Raw genomic sequence first — 22,466 nt, 5'->3', positions numbered from 1 at the left:
GTCGTTTTAATATGGAACACGTACACATATGCGAAACGTCTAAAGCTGGTGTCCGAAGTGGTAAAAATATTAGTGTGCGATGTTGTCAATGTACGGAGTGTCTTGTATCCGTTAGTAGCCCTCCAGGTAAATTCAGGTAAATACTTGTAAATCACTAGATCTGTACCAAAACATAGCACTGCCTATGTTAGCCTCCTTCCATATTCCTTGGGTTAGGTAAAGTTGATTTAGGTTCATATTACATTAAATCAGGAATTAATTAAGTAATGCAAGTGTGTTTAGGGCCTATGACTCGTTGAACCCATGTGCTCACCGTATGTCTCAAACCACAGTCAGTATGTATAACCACTATTCCTCACCTGTCCTTCTCCCAAAAAATCTATTTTCTCATATCTCTTCAGCTTTTCCTCTATACGTATTCTTCTCTTCTTTTCCTCGGTCTCCTCCATAATTATAAATCTCTGGTTGTCATGACCGTCTGGGCCTTAACATCCCGCCTGGGATCACGAGCCTAACTCCTCTGCAAGTAAACAATCAATCTCAAATTGCTGTAACATTCAAACACATAGACTTTCCCTTTAAAGGATGGATTATATTTATTCATACAATTATTTCAAGGAAAAAAATATAAAGAGCTTCAGAATATATCGAGATAGTATTTTAATATTTGGGCACGTATTCGCATCGTTTCCTAACCAACATAAGATATAAAATATTTATATGTACAGTATATGTGCGCACGAGGTGTGTGATGTCACTATGACGTCATACATTCGCTCCCGACTTGGGCATCGTTTAACTTCTGGAAACGACCACAATAAAATTCCCTGGTCAGGGGCAGTCAATCAAGGGATTATACAGTATAATTAACTTCTCAAGGCACTTGAACACGAAATTTAATTAATTAATAAATAAATAAATATATATATATATATATATATATATATATATATATATATATATATATATATATATATATATATATATTATATATATATATTAATGTCGTACCTAGTAGCCAGAACGCACTTCTCAGCCTACTATGCAAGGTCCAATTTCCCTAATAAGCCAATTTTTCTCGAATTAATATATTTTCTCTAATTGTTTTCTTATGAAATGATAAAGCTACGTATGTGGTCAATTTTTTTTATTGGAGTTAAAATTAACGTAGATATATGACCGAACCTAACCAACCCTACCTAACGTAACCTAACCTATCTTTATAGGTTAGGTTAGGTTAGGTAGCCGAAAAAGTTGGGTTAGGTTAGGTTAGGTAGTCGAAAAACAATTAATTCATGAAAACTTGGCTTATTAGGCAAATTGGGCCTTGCATAGTAGGCTGAGAAGTGCATTCTGGCTACTAGGTACGACATATATATATATATATATATATATTATATATATATATATATATATATATATATATATATATATATTATATATATATATATTATATATATATATTATATATTTTGGTAGCAGTCTTTCCTGTAGACATATATTATTAAATATGACCGAAAAAGTAAGATTAATAATTCTAACACGAATTTTCTCAATCTTTCGTACATATCTTTTCACTGTTGGTGGTAATTCAAAAATCAATTCAGATTCAGATTCAGATTCAGATGTTTATTCAGGTAAGGTATATACATACAAGTGATGTTACATTAATGGATTGATATATAGATAGAGCTAGTACATACAATGCCTAAAGCCACTATTACGCAATGCGTTTCGGGCAAGAAAAACATTAATATCTAGAACTTAATACTAATTGAGCATAAAGAATAAAAAGTGTTGAGAACAAATACAAATAAAGATAAAAAAAAAGGGGGAACATGACTGAAAAAGCAGCACAAATACAATAGGTTGACAAACAGTGTTGATTAAAAAAAAAGAAAATAACGGACATGGGTTGACTATAGAGGAGTGAGGTAGGTTACAGGGAATTTATTAGGTAGTGTTTAGTTTTTATCTTAAACTGGTTGAGAGAGGTACAGTCTTTAACATGGTTGGGAAGGTCATTCCACATTCTGGGCCCCTTGATTTGTAGAGCATTTCTGGTTTGATTAAGACGTACTCTAGGAATATCAAAACTGTATTTATTTCTGGTGTGGTGCTCATGGGTTCTGTTACAACCTTCTATGAAGCTTTTGAGATCAGGATTGGCATTACAATTTAGCGTTTTGTATATGTATAGTACACATGAGAGAATGTGCAGTGACTTAATGTCTAACATATTCAGGGATTTGAATAGGGGTACCGAGTGATGTCTGGGGCCAGAATTGGATATTGTCCTAATAGCAGCTTTGTGTTGAGTAATTAGAGGACGTAAATGATTTTGGGTAGTAGAGCCCCAAGCACAAATACCATAGTTGAGATATGGATAGATAAGGGAGTAATAGAGAGTCACCAGGGCAGGGCGTGGTACATAATATCTGATCTTAGAAAGAATGCCCACAGTTTTTGAAACTTTTTTAGATATGTTTAGAATGTGTCCCTGGAAATTCAGCTTGTGGTCAATGAGAATGCCAAGGAATTTGCCATCTAATTTGTTACAAATTTGGGTATTGTTTATTTTGAGATTTATTTGATTAGAGGATTTATTGCCAAACAGAATATAGAAAGTTTTGTCAATGTTAAGGGTGAGTTTGTTGGCAGTTAGCCACAGATGGACTTTATTTAGCTCAGTATTTACTGTGGCATTTAGAGCAAGGGGATCAGGACTGGAGTAAATGAAGGTTGTGTCGTCAGCAAATAGGATTGGTTTGAGGTGTTGGGAGGCATTTGGAAGGTCATTAATGTAGATGAGAAAGAGGAGAGGGCCAAGTATGCTGCCCTGGGGAACACCAATGTTGATGGGTAGGGTGGGAGAAATTGTATTATTCACAGAAACATATTGGAGCCTGTCAGTAAGGTAGGATTTGAGGTATTGTAGGGAGTGTCCTCTGACACCATAATGATGTAATTTAAGAAGAAGGTTTTGGTGGTTGACAGTATCGAAAGCTTTACGCAGGTCCACAAATAACCCAACAGGGAACTCATTTTTATCAAGAGCTGTATGAATCGAGTTAAGCATACTAATAAGTGCATCGTTAGTGCTTTTTTTGGGCCTGAAGCCATATTGGCAAGGGCTAAGTATATTGAGTTTGGCTAGATATGAGTAAAGCTGCTTATAGATTAGTTTTTCAAAAATTTTTGACAAGTTTGGCAGGATTGATATAGGTCTGTAGTTGTTAACATCTGTGAGATCACCACATTTGTGGACAGGCGTTACTCTCGCTTTTTTTAGAATATCTGGAAAGGTTTGGAGTTCAAGTGACTTGTTGAAGAGCAAAGCAATAGCAGGGGCTAAAGATCTGGAGGCTTTTTTGTAGATTAAAGTTGGTATCTCCTCAAGGGCACCAGACTTGGTTTTAAGGGAAAGGATTATCTCATTGACGTCAGTGGAGTTAATAGGCTTTAGGTACAGAGACTGGGGATAGTTCCCTGTCAGATAGTCCTTAATGTCAGTACTGGAAGATGGAATATCATTTGCAAGGGATGAACCAATTGAAGAAAAGAACCTATTGAACTCAATAGCAGAATCAGAGGCTGAAAGCTGACCATCGTTATTAGATATGAGAGTCGGTTTGTTATTTAAAGATTTCTTTGATCCCAATATTTGTGAAATTGTTTTCCATGTTTGTTTAATGTTGCTCTTTATTTGGGTAAATTTATCTTCGTAGTACTTAGTTTTGGCTCGTCTAATTATCTTAGATAGCAATAATGAGTAATTCTTTGAGAATTCTTTGGAGACAATCCCTAACCTATACTTTTTCTCAAGGTCATGTTTTTTATTAATAGATTTAAGTATTCCCTTTGTAAGCCAGGGATTGTTAAGCCTTTTGGTTGTGACTTGTTTTGTAAGCATAGGACAGTGGGTATTATAAAGGCTAAGAGTTGTTTGTAGAAAAGATTGCACTGCTAGGTTGATGTCCCCTATGTTACCTAACTCGGACTCCCAGTTGACATTATCAGCAGCAGTTATAAAATTGTTTATAGCAGTTTCATTGTGCAGCCTAAAGCTTAACTCCCTTGTTTCTAGAGGTGGTTTGCTAATGTTAGTTAAGAGAAATGTGGGGTAATGGTCTGTAGTGCTATCGGTGATTATACCTGAAGTAAGCGGAGAGGTTATATTTGTCCAGATGTGATCTAGAGTCGTGGCAGTGCTATCAGTGATTCTAGTAGGTCTAGTGATTAAGGGTATGAGGAAGCAGGAATTCATACAGTTGAGGAAGCTAACAGCAGTAGGGTGTTCTGGCTCGCAGAGGTCAATATTAAAGTCCCCTGCGATAATTAGGTGGTTTTTGTTCAGTCTGTTATCAAGTATTAGATTTCTAAGGTTTGAGTTGAGTTGAATTCTCCAAAATTCATTTTATTTCTAGTCTGACGCGACACTTGAGCGCGTTTCGTAAAACTTATTACATTTTCAAAGACGTTTAACGATGCATAAGCAACAGGGCTCCATTAAGGAACATATAATCTCTTCCCACAACCAAACCATCGCCAGAGAAATCCTAGTAAACAACACAGAAATCATCGATAGATACAGCGATAGCAGGCGGCTTGACGTTTGCGAGGCACTACACATCAAGAAGTTAACACCAGCAATCAACAGCCAATTATTGCACAACTATATTCTACCCTCCTCAAGACTCCGCTCCAATACAGAAGCATCAAGAAATATGGACCAATAGGCTTTCTACAAACACTTCTATTCAATATCCATTGTTTCGTGTTCTGTCTTGTGTTGATGAAATTAATACCCTATTAATACTCTTGTTCTGTCTTGTGTTGATGAAATTAATACCCTAATATTACCACATCTTGTTCTGTCTTATGTTAATGCCACATCACCCCTTCCACCTCACTCAAATGTAGATATAAAATCGGAGATGCGTAAGTTCTATTCAGTTGTGTATTTGTGAGCTAAAGTCTTTGAAAATGTAATAAGTTTTACGAAACGCGCTCGTGTCGCGTCAGACTAGAAATAAAAATGAATTTTGGAGAATTGATTTTTGATTTACCTCCAACAGTGAAACGAAATGTACGAAAGATTGAGAAAATTCGTGTTAGAATTATTAATCTTACTTTTTCGGTCATATTTAATAATATATGTCTACAGGAAAGACTGCTACCAAAATATACTAATATATATATATATATATATATATATATATATATATATATATATATATATATATATATATATATATATATATATATACATACATATATATATATATACATATATATACATATACATATATTATTAAATATGACCGAAAAAGTAAGATTAATAATTCTAACACGAATTTTCTCAATCTTTCGTACATTACGCTTCACTGTTGGAGGTAAATCAAAAATTAATTCTCCAAAATTCATTTTTATTTCTAGTCTGACGCGACACGGGCGCGTTTCGTAAAACTTATTACATTTTCAAAGACTTTAGTTCACAAATACACAACTGAATAGAACTTACGTATCTCAGATTTTATATCTACATTTGAGTGAGGTGGGAGGGGTGATGTGGCATTAACACAAGACATATATTGGCTTCCGGTCCCAAAAGAGTACCAATGATGCAATCATTAGTCTCCTTGACATTATCTACTCAGCCCTTGACAAAAATGAGTTTCCGATTGGACTCTTCATTGACCTAAGAAAAGCCTTTGATACTGTTAATCACAACTACCTCTTACTTAAACTCCAGCATTATGGAATCCGAGGCCTTGCCCTTGACTACATCCGATCCTATCTTAGTGACAGACACCAATATGTAACCATCAATGATACAACTTCTTCCACTCTACCAATTACCGTTGGAGTGCCACAGGGCAGCATCTTAGGACCTCTTCTATTTCTTATATATATAAACGATCTGCCTAATGTCTCTAATATTCTCAAACCTATATTGTTTGCTGACGATACTACCCTTATCTACTCAAACCTCAACCCACATACACTAAATAATGTTGTGAATAATGAATTAAAAAAAGTCCACTTATGGATGTCAACGAACAAACTAACATTAAACATCGAAAAGACTTACTACATCTTATTTGGAAGCAAATCATCAAATGCAATTCAGCTACAGATAGACAACATTAACATCAGTAATAAAAATGATGGCAAGTTTCTTGGCCTATTCCTAGACAAGAGACTCAACTTCAGTACCCACATTCAACACATAACTAAGAAAGTCTCTAAGACAGTTGGTATACTCTCCAAAATCAGATATTATGTTCCTAACTCTGCTCTCCTCTCACTATATTATGCACTAATCTACCCCTATCTTAATTATGGTATCTGTGCATGGGGGTCTACCACTGCAAACCACCTTAAGCCCATCATCACACAGCAAAAATCTGCTATCAGAATAATAACTAACTCTGCTTTCAGACAACACTCAGCTCCCTTGTTTAAATCTCTAAACTTGCTAAATATTAACTCCCTCCACACATTCTCTTGTGTCAACTACATTTACAAAACCCTGTTCTTAAATGCAAACCATGCTCTGAAACTCTCCCTGGACAGATGTAATAGGACCCATTATCACCACACCAGAAATAAATATCTCTTTGATATCCCCAGGGTCAAACTTAATCTGTGTAAACACTCTATGCAAATTAAGGGACCTAGTCTATGGAACTCACTCCCTAGTGAATTGAAAAACTGTAAAACTTTTGCCTTATTTAAAAGCAAAACCAAAAAGTACCTAACTTCATCTATTTAGTTTCCTACACTGAGCTTTAAATTTGCTCTGTACCTATTGGTACCCAATCTCCTAATTTTTATGTAATATCAAACAACCTTATCATTGTGTTCATTGCTGTCTTCTTTTATGTGCTAGCCATATGCTGTATTGTGACTACCAATTTTTGTCAACTACCATTCAAGCTGTCATTGCAATCAATCTTATATTGTTTCTGCTGTATTGTGCCTACCAATTTGTTGTCAACTACCATTTTAAGCTGTCATTGCAATCAATCATAGCTACCTATGTGCTTTAATATACTGTACCTATAATTTTCTCTCATCTTTTTTTTTTTCATTCCATGTAATCTGTTATCATTTTTTTTTGTCTATAAATTTTGCAAGTATTTACCTCCTTAAAATTTTCTTAGATTAAGGACCTGCCCGAAACGCTGCGCGTGCTAGTGGCTTTACAAGACTGTAATTACCATAATTGTATCCTCACATTCCTTATGTACATTCTTGTATATGCATAAATAAATAAATAAATAAATAAACAGAACAAGAGGGGATATTAATAGGGTATTAAAAGTATCAACACAAGACAGAACACAAACAATGGGTATTGAATAGAAGTGTTTGTAGAAAGCCTATTGGTCCATATTTCTTGATGCTTCTATATTGGAGCGGAGTCTTGAGGTGGGTAGAATATAGTTGTGCAATAATTGGCTGTTGATTGCTGGTGTTGACTTCTTGATGTGTAGTGCCTCGCAAACGTCAAGCCGCCTGCTATCGCTGTATCTATCGATGATTTCTGTGTTGTTTACTAGGATTTCTCTGGCGATGGTTTGGTTGTGGGAAGAGATTATATGTTCCTTAATGGAGCCCTGTTGCTTATGCATCGTTAAACGCCTAGAAAGAGATGTTGTTGTCTTGCCTATATACTGGGTTTTTTGGAGCTTACAGTCCCCAAGTGGGCATTTGAAGGCATAGACGACGTTAGTCTCTTTTAAAGCGTTCTGTTTTGTGTCTGGAGAGTTTCTCATGAGTAGGCTGGCCGTTTTTCTGGTTTTATAGTAAATCGTCAGTTGTATCCTCTGATTTTTGTCTGTAGGGATAACGTTTCTATTAACAATATCTTTCAGGACCCTTTCCTCCGTTTTATGAGCTGTGGAAAAGAAGTTCCTGTAAAATAGTCTAATAGGGGGTATAGGTGTTGTGTTAGTTGTCTCTTCAGAGGTTGCATGGCTTTTCACTTTCCTTCTTATGATGTCTTCGACGAAACCATTGGAGAAGCCGTTATTGACTAGGACCTGCCTTACCCTACAGAGTTCTTCGTCGACTTGCTTCCATTCTGAGCTGTGGCTGAGAGCACGGTCGACATATGCGTTAACAACACTCCTCTTGTACCTGTCAGGGCAGTCGCTGTTGGCATTTAGGCACATTCCTATGTTTGTTTCCTTAGTGTAGACTGCAGTGTGGAAACCTCCGCCCTTTTCCATGACTGTTACATCTAGAAAGGGCAGCTTCCCATCCTTTTCCATCTCGTAAGTGAAACGCAGCACGGAACTCTGCTCAAATGCCTCCTTCAGCTCCTGCAGATGTCTGACATCAGGTACCTGTGTAAAAATGTCGTCAACATACCTGCAGTATATGGCCGGTTTCAAGTTCATGTCGACTAAGACTTTTTGCTCGATGGTACCCATATAGAAGTTTGCAAACAGGACACCTAGGGGAGAACCCATGGCGACCCCATCTACTTGCTTATACATGTGCCCATCCGGGCTCAAGAAGGGTGCCTCTTTAGTCCAAGCTTGGAGTAGTTTCCTCAGAATATTTTCTGGTATGTCAAGAGGAGTACAGGCTGGATCACGATACACTCTGTCGGCTATCATTCCGATTGTCTCGTCCACAGGTACGTTGGTAAACAGCGATTCTACGTCCAACGAGGCTCTTATCCCTGTGGCCCGTGTGCCCCGCAGTAAGTCTACAAATTCCTTTGGAGACTTCAGGCTGAAGGCGCAAGGAACATAAGGAGTCAGCAGGCCGTTGAGTCGCTTCGCCAGTCTGTACGTGGGTGTGGGTATCTGGCTAATGATTGTTTGTGTTCTGTCTTGTGTTGATACTTTTAATACCCTATTAATATCCCCTCTTGTTCTGTCTTGTGTTAATGCCACATCACCCCTCCCACCTCACTCAAATGTAGATATAAAATCTGAGATACGTAAGTTCTATTCAGTTGTGTATTTGTGAACTAAAGTCTTTGAAAATGTAATAAGTTTTACGAAACGCGCCCGTGTCGCGTCAGACTAGAAATAAAAATGAATTTTGGAGAATTAATTTTTGATTTACCTCCAACAGTGAAGCGTAATGTACGAAAGATTGAGAAAATTCGTGTTAGAATTATTAATCTTACTTTTTCGGTCATATTTAATAATATATGTCTACAGGAAAGACTGCTACCAAAATATACTAACATATACATATATATACATATACATATATATGTCGTACCTAGTAGCCAGAACGCACTTCTCAGCCTACTATGCAAGGCCCGATTTGCCTAATAAGCCAAGTTTTCATGAAATAATTGTTTTTCGACTACCTAACCAACCTAACCTAACCTAACCTAACTTTTTCGGCTACCTAACCTAACCTATAAAGATAGGTTAGGTTAGGTAGGGTTGGTTAGGTTCGGTCATATATCTACGTTAATTTTAACTCCAATAAAAAAAATTGACCTCATACATAATGAAATGGGTAGCTTTATCATTTCATAAGAAAAAAATTAGAGAAAATATATTAATTCATGAAAACTTGGCTTATTAGGCAAATCGGGCCTTGCATAGTAGGCCGAAAAGTGCGTTCTGGCTACTAGGTACGAGATATACATATATACATATATATATAATATATATACATATATAATATATATATATACATATATATAATATATATATACATATATATAATATATATATATATACATATATATATACATATATATATATATATATATACATATATATATATAATATATACATATATATAATATATATATAAATAAATGGACTAACCCTACGCTGCCTATGACACGACTGAGAGATCTGAAGCAAAGTGAAATTGACACCAGTAATTCCATCTATCATCATACTATCATGCAAGAGGAGCCACACATCTATGGATCATCCAATAAAATCAGCAGACTTCTAGATGTTACTACTGTTCGGCTTAGGTGATGTTCGCTCCAGCTGGCTGCCAAACTCACCACCTTTATATTACGAAGTGCACAAGGGGACCGGTACCAGACCGAAGACTCGTGCCATCATCCCAGCTCCCCCACAAGAACCAGGTGTTGCATCTTCTGCCAGTGGTGGGCCTTCCCCTGATGTAGAGTGGCCACTTCGTGGTTCTGGGATAATGTCACCTACTGTGAGACCACCATCCACAGCTGGACCCCACAGTCAACTGGAAGTGGGGAATAAGGAACTGGATCAAAATGAGACACATCGCAACCTCAGCCTCCCTACCACCTCGCCTTTGGGTCGCTCCACTGTTCAAGCAGTGGTTGCCCTTCGTGACCGGTTGCAGGAACACCAGCAGCAGTCACAGCAGCAAACGGAGCGGCTGCGAGAGCAACTCCAACATGAGAAAAAATCCACCAGCGATATTTCGATGATGCTCACGCGTATGAGGGGACTTGTAAGCAATGACTGCCAAACTCCCCCTTCCACCCCTGAACCCTCCAAACATGTGTTCGCTTGCCTATCAGGGGAAACTTCTAGTGATCTTGAAACCTTGTGTAGTGGAACCCTTCCACGCAGGTTAACTGCCAAAGTTGTGCTAAACTATGTTCAAAACGACTCTATAGCTGGAAATGACAGACAAATTGTACTAGATCATTGGATGCAAATGTGTGACATTGGTAATAAACTAAGAAATGTTCCTGGACTTATATCGTAGTGCAATAGATAATATGTATATAGATAATAAATATTAAGTGAACTAATAATATCAATATATAATGCTGACTTTAAATGCACAATTAACTAAGTTATCCATCCTTAGCTGGAACATTGCATCCCTCAAAAAAAGGTTCTCAGATTTACATCACAAAGTAACAACTGAACACATTGATATTGTATGTCTCCAGGAGTGCAGAGTTCCCGCAAGATCCTCACCCCCGAAATTGCCCTCATTTGTTTCTTACAACCTCAGATCCAGTAACTCTTGCATTATATACATCAAACAATCCCTACCCCATCAACTTCTGCCAGAAAAACAAACTGCCGGTCAACAGTATCATGGAGTGAGGATCTATGTGGGCAACTCTGTCCTCAATGTATTTAATCTATATGCTCCAGCAGGAAAGTTAAATTATATTGATCTTCCAGCCTGCGCTCAAGCAGAGCCCACCATCATTCTTGGTGACTACAATGCTAGACACAAGGACATTGGTGGCTCTCGCTTCAGTAACGGTAACGGGAATCAACTGCTGTCGCTACTAAATAGTCACCAAGATGTGCAGATTGTGGGTGACCTTGAACCCACGCATATTTGTGGAGGCATTCTAGACCTCTGTGTTGGTTTCAACGTCTCTCACGTCTGGTGCACATCATCTATTGTAACAGATTTGTTGTCAGATCATCACCCTACATTGACTACTCTATGTATAGGAAATACCATCCTGCCCGGTGGGACTTTCAAACGCAAACGGCTCAGTGTTCCTCCTGCTCGACGTGAAGACTTTGTTGCTCATGTGTCAGAGTGGTACAGCACTTATGATCCCTCCACAGTCCAGACATTTAACGACGGTCTAGTACAGAGCATTCAGATGTTTGCTGACCCTTTAGGTCGGCCCCCTGCACCATCCAATAGTCGCAACGATATGAAAGGTAATAAACGCCATGCCTATTACAATGACCTCAAACTGCGTACTTTGAAACGCACTGCCAGACGAGTTGGGCTTGCATATAGGGAAACACGTACGCCAGCAATGCTCAAGCTCTTTCAGAAAGCCCTAGCCAAGGCGAGGGAGCGCATGACAGAGCTCAGGCAAGATAACTGGGAAACTTTTGTTAACAGTCTCAACTCTCACACCCCCCTCAGCCAGGCATGGAAGGATATTAAAAGAATTAAAGGCGATAAGCTCGGCCAAGTAGCACACCCTCACCCTCTACACAGAGCAAACGAGTTAGTCGATGCTTGGGCAACCACCTCTAGCTTCAATAATCTTCCCCCAGACATACAGTTCAGATTAAATGCTGGTTACGGAGATCGAGAAAGGCTCGTTGACTTCATGCTCCACAAGGAAGATGAATGCAACGTGCCATTTACTGAGTTTGAATTACTCGCGGCCCTAAACAAAGGCAAAGCCACATCCCCCGGTGAAGATGGTATCACTTATGACATATTGCGTCTGCTCCCTTTAGTACCAGGGAATCCCCTGCTTGAGCTGTATAATATGAGCTATGTTACTGGGGAGCTTCCTAACTCTTGGACCAACAGTATAATTATTCCAATTACCAAGCCAAATCAAGAGAATGCTTTCCGCCCAATTTCCCTTACTAGCTGCATTTGCAAAACATTCGAGAGAATGGTCCTAAACCGTCTCCTCCATAGAATAAGAACCATACTATCCCCCCAGATATATGGCTTCATGCATGGAAGGAGTGTGCATCATTGCATCACCACCTTTCTTACCCTGCACACTGAAAAGTCATATACCACCTTCCTAGATCTTAAGTCTGCCTTTGATATTGCAAATAGACATGTTATCTTGAGTGAGCTTGCAAGAATGAATATTGGTGGTCGGCTTCTTTGTTGGACCAGGGGTTACTTATCCAACAGGAAGTCATCTGTATTTTTCCAGGGGCACGGGAGTGTAACAAGAGACTTTGAACTAGGTACCCCGCAGGGTGGTGTCCTCAGTCCTACCTTATTTAATATCTTAATAAACACGCTGTTAAACTCTATACCGAGCAAACCCAACGTCCACATCATTAGCTATGCTGATGATATAATGATACACACCACTGGGTATGCTAACACGCAAAACACTCTTAACTCTGTATTAGACTCATGTCAGGACCTAGGTTTAATTATCTCAGCAGAGAAAACAAAGATACTAAATCGGCGCCCACCCAGGCAGGGAGGAGCTGTTCGCAAGATGCAACTGTCTGATGGCTCCCAGCTTGACTATGTAAACAGATTCAAATACCTTGGCCTTGAGGTGCCACTGTATGGTCCTGTTGTATTCAGACTCTGTCGTCAGTTTAAAGAGAGGCTCCGAGCTCTCAAGGCTGTTGCAGGTTATCACTCAGGCTATGGTGCCAATGTCAGAATTGTCAAAATGATGTACTTTGCATACATCAGATCTTTAGTGGATTATGCTGCACCTCTGCTTGTTTTGATGCCTGAAAGAAAGCTTGGAGGGCTTGAAAAATTGCAGAACGAAGCCTTGAGGATAATCCTTGGGTGCCCTCGTACCACAAAGATACTTAATATGAGAAAGGAACTTAATATTCTGAGCGTTGTTGATCGTGTTACTGAAATTAACTGTCAAATTGGTATAAAAATGCTTAGGCTAACTCATCCTAATCCTTGCACAGAAGCCCTCCAGAATTTCTTTATTGAAGATCAGCATTGTTCCAAATGGATAACAAAAACTGGAACTCAACTCAGAATGTATGGGGTTCATGATTTGTACCAAGAGAAACAACAACGGCACTTTCCTGCACCGTGGGAGGTTACACCCTTTCCAGTTTTAATCTCTCCCTTTCCACCCAAGAAGCAAATTAGAGATCAGCCCAAGCTTCGTCTTGAGGCAAAGCTCAACGCCTTAAGCCATATTGATGCTCTGTCCACAGAGCATTCTCTCTCTCAAATTATATACACTGATGGTTCCTTACACCGCACCACGGGTGCAGCTGGAAGTGCAGTTGTCCTGACAATGGGCGATGGCCTATACTTTGAGTGGGGAGTCCGTATAAACAACTGGGCCTCTACCCTTCAGACTGAACTATTTGCCTTGATCCTTGCACTGAAATGTGTACAAGTCTCAAAACTTGATACATTAATTGTAAGTGACTCCTTATCATCCTTAAATGCTCTCAACTCTTTAAGACATAACTGTAACATGCTCGTGTCCGAAGCTAGACACAAATACAACAAAATTATTAAGGATGGTAACAGAGTCCATTTCATGTGGTCTCCATCTCATGTTGGCCTCCGAATGCATGATAGAGCTGATAAGTTAGCCAAAGAATCTGCCTTTAAAGGAGCAGTTGAGTGTAACCTTGGATTGTCAATGAGCAATCTGAGAGCAGCAGTACACCGAGAACTTCAACAAGATCTTGTAGATCTGAGGCAAAGTGAAATTGACACCAGTAATTCCATCTATCATCATACTATCATGCAAGAGGAGCCACACATCTATGGATCATCCAATAAAATCAGCAGACTTCTAGATGTTACTACTGCTCGGCTTAGACTCGGTTACAAGTATCTCTGGGAATTCTCATTATCTGCTGATGTAGACCTGACCAAATGTAAACTGTGTCAAAATTATTCGCACACCCTGTGATGGAGTGCGAAAAGATACGTGAATTTAGAGACAATTCTATAACCAATGTTCCAGCGATGTGTCAATATTTCATTCAAAATGATCTGCTACCAGAAATTTTAGCCAATTATCCCCAGTTTGCTAACTGTAGGTAGTAACTGAGTGACTAACCTTTCCACCGCTGCCCACTGGATGGGGGGCGGTGTGCAGGACAAACATATCAATTTTGACACTAGCTCTCCACATATGTCAGTTGCTTAATTTAGAACCTGTACTTGAGGTCGATCTCGAACCCATTGTTGATGTGATGACTTATACTGAATTTTGTAACTAGCTCATCAAGATTGTAACTTGCTTAGCTAAATGAATTGTGGGGTTCAGTCCCTGAGCCCATTATGTGCCTCTGTAACCCTTTCCACTACCGCCCACAAGATGGGTATGGGGTGCATAATAAATGAACTAAACTAACTTTCAAAACAACGCTGTTTGAATGTAATTTTCTGTAATAATTTGTAAATGTATTTGTGCTGCTTTTTCAGCCATGTTCCCCCCTCTTTTACCTCTATTTTTATTTGTTCGCAACACATTTTATTCTTTTTACCCATTAGTATTAAGCTTTAGTCATTAATGTTTTTCCTGCCCGAAACGCTTTGCGTAATAGTGGCTTTAGGCATTGTATGTACTAGCTCTATCTATTAATCCAACAAACTTTGTAAAATCTCTTTATGTATGTACCTTACCTAAATAAACATTTATTTATTTATTTATTTATTATTTAAATAAACATTTATTTTATTTATTTATTTAAATACCCGGTTTCATAAAGCAGTATCGAAGCACTTCGTAACCTGTCCATCTTTTCTCAATATTTGGCAGCTTTGTTTACAATTATTAAACAGTTAGTGAGCTCCGAAGCATCAGGAATCAGTTTATAACAATAATAACAGTTGATAGGGAAGTTTTCATGGTTGTAAACTGTTTAATAAATGTAACCAAAGCCGTCAAAGATTGAGGAAAGATGTGCAGGTTCGTAAATGCTTGCATAACTGCTTCATGATCCCGATTCGAACGGGTTGCATTTATCCCTTAGTTCCGGAGTCAGTTGTTTAATGTTTGGCTGCTGTGAGGACGTGACCTTAAGGTGCTTCCGTAATCGAGTAACCGAGACCTTGTTAACTACAGAGAAAAAAAATTGTTGAAGACTCCATCATGGCCACTGGTGGCAATAATAAAGGTAAGGGTCTTAAACATTTTTTAACCTTAGAGAGTTTAGTTAGTTAGTTTAGTTAGTTAGTTTAGTTCATTTATTATGCACCCCATACCCATCTTGTGGGCGGTAGTGGAAAGGGTTACAGAGGCACATAATGGGCTCAGGGACTGAACCCCACAATTCATTTAGCTAAGCAAGTTACAATCTTGATGAGCTAGTTACTAATCTGGGACACACACATACACACCAGGTGTGTGTGAGTTTTGTACGTGGTTTCCGTTTTTATATTTTCATTCTTTCTATAGCGCATGAGCTGAGACTTATCTTCGTTAAACACCATATTATTTTCTGCAGCCCATAGAAAGACCTGATCTACATCTGACTGGAGGTTTGCTGTGTCCTCTATGTTGCCTACTCTCATGAAGATGTCCGTGGCGTAGTGGTAAGACACTCGCCTGGCGTTCCGCGAGCGCTATGTCATGGGTTCGTATCCTGGCCGGGGAGGATTTACTGGGCGCAATTCCTTAACTGTAGCCTCTGTTTAACGCAACAGTAAAATGTGTACTTGGATGAAAAAACGATTCTTCGCGGCAGGGGATCGTATTCCAGGGACTTGCCCGAAACGCTACGCGTACTAGTGGCTGTACAAGAATGTAACAACTCTTGTATATATCTAAAAAAAAAATCCTAGTGTCATCTGCAAAGGATGATAGTGCTATAGGTTGTGTTCTTGTCTATGCCCGATATGAAGATAAGAAAAAGTACTGGAACAAGCACAGTACCCTGGGGGACTGAGCTCTTCACGGTTGATGGGCTGGATTTTATTTTGTTGACTATTACACATTGGGTTCTGTTGGTCAGGAAATTGTAGATCCATCTGCCTATTTTTCCGGTAATTCCTTTTGAACGCATTTTATGTCAATAACGCCATGGTCACATTTATCAAAAGCTTTTGCGAAATCTGTGTAAATTACATCAGCGTTTTGTTTAGTATTAAGCTTTAGTCATTTAACTTTTTCATGCCCGAAACGCTTTGCTTAATAGTGGCTTTAGGCATTGTATATACTAGCCCTATCTATAAATCCATCACTCTTTGTAAAATCTCTTGTATGTATGTACCTTACCTAAATAAACATTTGTCGGGAAACCGACACACACATAACACAGTCTCCCTTAGTCTGTAATCCGTTCAGGATGGAAAATGGGAGACTCCGTGACGTCATGGATGTCATCGATATTTACATTATGAAACATTGTTAATAGACTAGTTTAGTATCTAGAGTTAACAAAAAAGTTATCAATAAGACTGAATATAATTATTTACACAGTATTGTAGCTAGGATCCCTTGTTAATGTAAAATTACTTTGAGTGAGGAACCAGCGATGAGCGTGTCGGCTCCCGCATCATAACATAACCGATCGTCGTCGCCCCTAAATCAACACAACACAACACAACATAACAACAGAGCAGCCACCACGCGCTATTTTGGCTTTAGAGCTGGTGTAAACAACGAGACACCCCATTTACGTGTCAACACCAGCAACACAGCCTAACAACCATCACAACAACTGTATCCGGCTTATCAAGTATTTTTTGTATCTAAAAATAAAATAAAATAAAATGTTTATTTAGGTAAGGTACATACATACAATAAATTTTTACAAAGATTGATTGACTTATAGGTAGAGCTAGTACATACAATGCCTAAAGCCACTATTACGCAAAGCGTTTCGGGCATGATAAACTTAAATGACAAGCTTAATACTAATTGAGCATAATGAGTAGAATGAAAACAAGAAATGAAAACATAGATGAAAAAGCAGCACAAATACAATTATGTCGACAAACAGCGCTCTTTAAAGAAAACCAGACATTGGTTGACAATAGAAGGGTAAGGTAGGTTACAGGGAATTTACTAGGTATAGCTTCGTTTTTATCTTAAATTGGTTGAGAGAGGTACAGTCTTTAACATGGTCGGGAAGGTCATTCCACATTCTGGGCCCCTTGATTTGTAGAGCATTTCTAGTTTGATTAAGTCGTACTCTTGGAATATCAAATTATATCTGAATTACAATTGCACATTTATTCATTTATAAAAATAAGTCGGTCATAATGTATGAACCCGAACCACATGTACGTGTACCCCATTTTACAGCCCTCATTACGTGGCACCAGGAGGCACAGGGCCACACCCAATCTGGAGGATACACTTACACGCCTTACCAGGCCCACACTACTGGCCCATCTAAGCCAAATTCAATAATCTTAGTAGTCATAATTAGTAATTTACTAGTAGATTAGACCACCATGGTATACTGTATTATGTGGTATACTGTATTATAATTAAAAGGTAAACAATTGGTAGTTTAAGAAGGAGCCATAACAAAGTGGTTTAGGCTACCAATTGTCCCTCCCAATAGTGTGTAATTAGATTTCAGGCAGTTTACAAGTATATACAGTCCACTCAATTAATTCTTACTAAGAAAAATAAATAAGACATAACTTTATTTTATTAAAGTCAATTTGAAAAAGATTAGCTGCCTGGAATTTCCCCACATTATTTGGTCCTTTGAACCTGGATATTATACATACATATAGTGCAATATTACCTACACACATTATAGCAGGAAGATACTGCTATATTTTGCATTTTTTCTAGCCTAACTTTTCAATCTCATAGCAAACAGAACTTACAACAAGCACTATTATTGTTCTGGCAGTACCAAAGGAACAATTGTGCATTTTTTCATTTCATTACAAGAGGTTGATAAGAGGCTACTTTACTTATAAGTTACTTATAAATGTTTTTTGTAATTATTGCATTATTACTGCCATTACTGTAACATTTACTGCATGCCACATTATTTACAACTAATTCTTGCACAAGGGTAGAACATTTTAGGCTGGTGTTGTACAGCAACCTAGTCTAACTTATTGTGCTAACCTGGTGTAAAGGTAAGAATTTTACACTTGTCTAGAGTTGAACACATATTACAACCTAGCAAGTACATATTTTTATGCAGTATTTAAGACAACCCGAGTTGTGTTGTCAATATGATATCAATATAACTATAAGTATAATTTAACTATAATCATTACACCTTTGAGTGTTAACCTGTGTCTCTGTACCAACCAAGAGTGATAATGAAGGGCTAACTTGCGGATACCAGCATTGATACAGGTCTACCATTCAAATTATAGTGTGTATGATTATACAGTGTATATTTAAATGAATGATAAGTAGCTCTAGTTCGGAAACTAGTGGCTTTACTAATACAAGTGCCATAAATAGTCCTGACACTAGTCTATACGACTATCAAGTCTTCCAAGATGTCTACTGTCAAAAATGTCCAAATAACCCTCACAGGATTGAGGGGACATTTATCACGGCAGATTAGCACATGTGAAGACATGAGTAAACAAACTCCAGTTAACTATGTCGCACTGGAAAACTATCTTAAGCTTACACGGAACAAGTATGACCGTGTGTTGCAACAAATGAAAGAATATCAAGTTTTACTTCAGAATACCAGTGGTGATGGAGATACAATGAAAGATGTATTACAAGAACATTCTGATTATGAAGATGCAATGTTTATAAAGTTGCAACACTTTGATGATATCATACATGCCCATAAAGCCAATATAAATATTGCAACCACAACTTCCCAGAACCAGACAGCACCAGAAGTCAAATTGCCATCACTTAGTTTACCAACTTTTTCTGGAACAGAAGACGAGAGTTGGGACGGTATCTGGAGCAAATTTGTCGATTCTGTGGATTCTAATGCTAATGTACCAAAAACAACAAAGTTTACATACTTACAGAGTGTCTTGAAGGATGAAGCGTATCAGGTAGTCTGTAATCTAAATCACAGATGATGATTATGACAATGCAGTACAACTCCTGAAAGATAATTACGCTAAACCTGAAAGGACCATCAGAATTCTAACACAGAAACTGTTAGACATTAAACCTCCAAATAATACTGCAGTCTCACTCTAAGCCTTCAGATTGGAGCTTGAGTCCATGCTCAAGGCACTTAAAAATAAAGTGAATTTGGATGAGTCAGACTGGATAGTAGAAGTCCATATGACACGAAAATTACCCAGGGACATACTGGATAAGTTGTTTGTATTAGTAGGTAAGTCATCCTTGACTGTAAATGAGATTACAAAGGGTTTACAAACCATCATAGAACGAGAAAGAGTTAATCCAGAAGGAAAAACGACATCTAAACCTACATTTGCTACTAATAGTAAACAACAGAGTACAAACAGTACTCCAAACAAAGCTAAAACATCTTCCCCCTCCACAAAGTGGAATCAGGGCAGTGTAGGAACATATGCAGTTGGTCCCTCTAAACCTACAGTTAACGCGTCACCCAAGACGGTGACTCCTCAAGATACTGTTAATGTCTGGAGACCATGTGTTTTGTGAGCAATCACATTCCATTTACAATTGCAGACGCTACCCTGATTGTGCAACACGCATAAAACGACTCGAGGAGTTACATAGATGTAGCAAGTGTATAAGGGAACATCATCCCGACAATTGCACAACTGCAATGCGCATCTGCACTAAGTGCCATAAGGGTCAACACCATACTGCACTTTGTGGGGACACAAGTACAAAGTCTCCCAAACCACAGGAGGAGGAAGGAGCTACTGCATCAGTACAGCTTTGTACTGTGTTACCTGACATAAGTGTCTTCTCGACAAGGTCTAATCATAAATCAGCTCTACCTACTGCACAATTGATCATTAGAAATGGAAAGAATAAAGCCACCGTACGTGGATTATTTGATAAAGGGTCCCAACTGACCTTTATATCCAAGGAGTTGGTAGATAAACTGAAACTTACACCTGTAGAGGAGACACGGATAAACATAGCAGGATTCCTGACTAACTCAGGAGCCCGAGCTTACAGGGTAGTACGACCCACAGTACGATTAGGAGGTTATGTACGAAAAGTACCAGCACTGGTAGTAGATAGATTCCCAACAGACCTGTATATAGAAGGTCTAGGAACAACAGCCAAATTCCTGGAAGAAAAGGGAATTCCTTTGGCTGATAACATTACATCGGACAACCTTTCCAATATTGGAATCCTTATGGGATCAGATGTCTACCATAAGTTTATCATAGGAAAGGAAGATTACCACGGTATGAACATGTTACCATCTGCAGGTGGCTATTTACTAACAGGCCCAGTATTACGGCTAAAACAACCCGCACCTTTGGATCACCAACATGTTAACATCTGTGAGATCACCACATTTGTGGACAGGCATTACTCTCGCTTTTTTTAGAATATCTGGAAAGGTTTGGAGTTCAAGTGACTTGTTGAAGAGCAAAGCAATGGCAGGGGCTAAAGATCTGGAGGCTTTTTTGTAAATTAAAGTTGGTATCTCCTCAAGGGCACTAGACTTGGTTTTAAGGGAAAGGATTATCTCATTGACGTCAGTGGAATTAATAGGCTTTAGGTACAGAGACTGTGGATAGTTACCTGTAAGATAGTCCTTAATGTCAGTACTGGAAGATGGAATATCATTTGCAAGGGATGACCCAATGGAAGAGAAGAACCTATTGAACTCAATAGCAGAATCAGAGGCTGAAAGCTGACCATCGTTATTGGACAGGAGTGTTGGTTTGTTGTTTAAAGTCTTCTTTGATCCCAATATATGTGAAATTGTGCGCTAAGTTTGTTTAATGTTGCTCTTTATTTGGGTAAATTTATCTTCGTAGTATTTAGTTTTGGCTCGTCTAATTATCTTAGATAGCAATAATGAGTAATTCTTTGAGAATTCTTTGGAGACAATTCCTAACCTATACTTCTTCTCAAGGTCATGTTTTTTATTAATGGATTTAAGTATTCCCTTTGTAAGCCAGGGATTGTTAAGCCTTTTGGTTGTGACTTGTTTTGTAAGCATAGGACAGTGGGTATTATAAAGGCTAAGAGTTGTTTGTAGAAAAGATTGCACTGCTAGGTTGATGTCCTTTGTTACCTAACTCGGACTCCCAGTTGACATTATCAGCTGCAGTTATAAAATTGTCTATAGCAGTTTCATTGTGCAGTCTAAAACTTAACTCTCTTGACTCTAGAGGTGGTTTGCTAATGTTAGTTAAGAGAAATGTGGGGTAATGGTCTGTAGTGCTATCGGTGATTATACCTGAAGTAAGCGGAGAGGTTATGTTTGTCCAGATGTGATCTAGAGTCGTGGCAGTGCTATCAGTGATTCTAGTAGGTCTAGTGATTAAGGGTATGAGGAAGCAGGAATTCATACAGTTGAGGAAGCTAACAGCAGTAGGGTGTTCAGGCTCGCAGAGGTCAATATTAAAGTCCCCTGCGATAATTAGATGGTTTTTGTTCAGTCTGTTATCAAGTATTAGATTTCTAAGGTTTGAGTTGAATTCGGACACATCAGTGTTAGGAATTCTATAGACTGCACCCACAGACAGGGCAGACTCAGCACCCTTGACTCTGAAGCTGGCGAAGATATACTCCCCATAGCAGTCTCTAGTTCTAATTTCTTTGAAGCATGTTAGTTCTTGGTGGTAGTAAAGAGCAGTGCCACCACCTCTCTGAAGTTGCCGACAGTTGTGAATTGCCGAGTAGTTAGGCATGTTAAAGAGTTGAATTCTTTCAACCATTTTTTTGTGCAAATACTTGACACTAATATGTGGATACAATATACTGTACATTGACTACAGTTTTATAAATCATCTTGTGAGAACATATTGAACCACACCAGTGAAAAAAATGAGTGTAAAATACGCCATAGATACTGTAAATAATAACGCGAAAATAAATTCGCGCCTGACTCACCCCGGGCGCACAGCAGTCCAGCGAAGATCAGGCATGATGTCGTCGACGATCTTCTCGGGTCATTTACGTCCACGGTAAGTGTAATTAAATTCTTTTATTATTTTTCCCGTGCACAGGGAACACA

At 38.5% G+C, this 22,466-nt stretch overlaps 2 protein-coding genes across 17 annotated transcripts in view; one reads left to right on the top strand and one right to left on the bottom strand.

Moving 5' to 3' along the window:
• LOC123763955 (dipeptidyl peptidase 1) overlaps positions 1-22,466 on the bottom strand; it is a 176,712-nt gene that overhangs the window by 71,529 nt on the left and 82,717 nt on the right. The gene's annotated exons all lie outside the window — the stretch shown is intronic.
• The window catches only part of LOC138367876 (uncharacterized), a 40,906-nt gene continuing 33,839 nt past the window's right edge, over positions 15,400-22,466 (top strand). For 4 of the 11 annotated variants that reach the window (XM_069329951.1, XM_069329955.1, XM_069329953.1 and 1 more), the window contains exon 1: positions 15,400-15,536. In XM_069329951.1, the coding sequence (XP_069186052.1) occupies positions 15,512-15,536 (25 nt within the window). In that variant the 5' untranslated portion in view covers positions 15,400-15,511. Of the gene's footprint in view, positions 15,537-16,710; positions 22,417-22,466 lie in introns of those variants that run through there. The other 7 variants (XM_069329948.1, XM_069329947.1, XM_069329950.1 and 4 more) reach the window with 7 other exon arrangements.

Source organism: Procambarus clarkii, chromosome 23 (assembly GCF_040958095.1).
Source record: "Procambarus clarkii isolate CNS0578487 chromosome 23, FALCON_Pclarkii_2.0, whole genome shotgun sequence".
NCBI classification, from domain to species: Eukaryota; Metazoa; Arthropoda; class Malacostraca; order Decapoda; family Cambaridae; genus Procambarus; species Procambarus clarkii.
The sequence above is the reverse complement of the archived record's forward strand: the minus strand, read 5'-3'. Positions and strand labels throughout refer to the sequence as shown.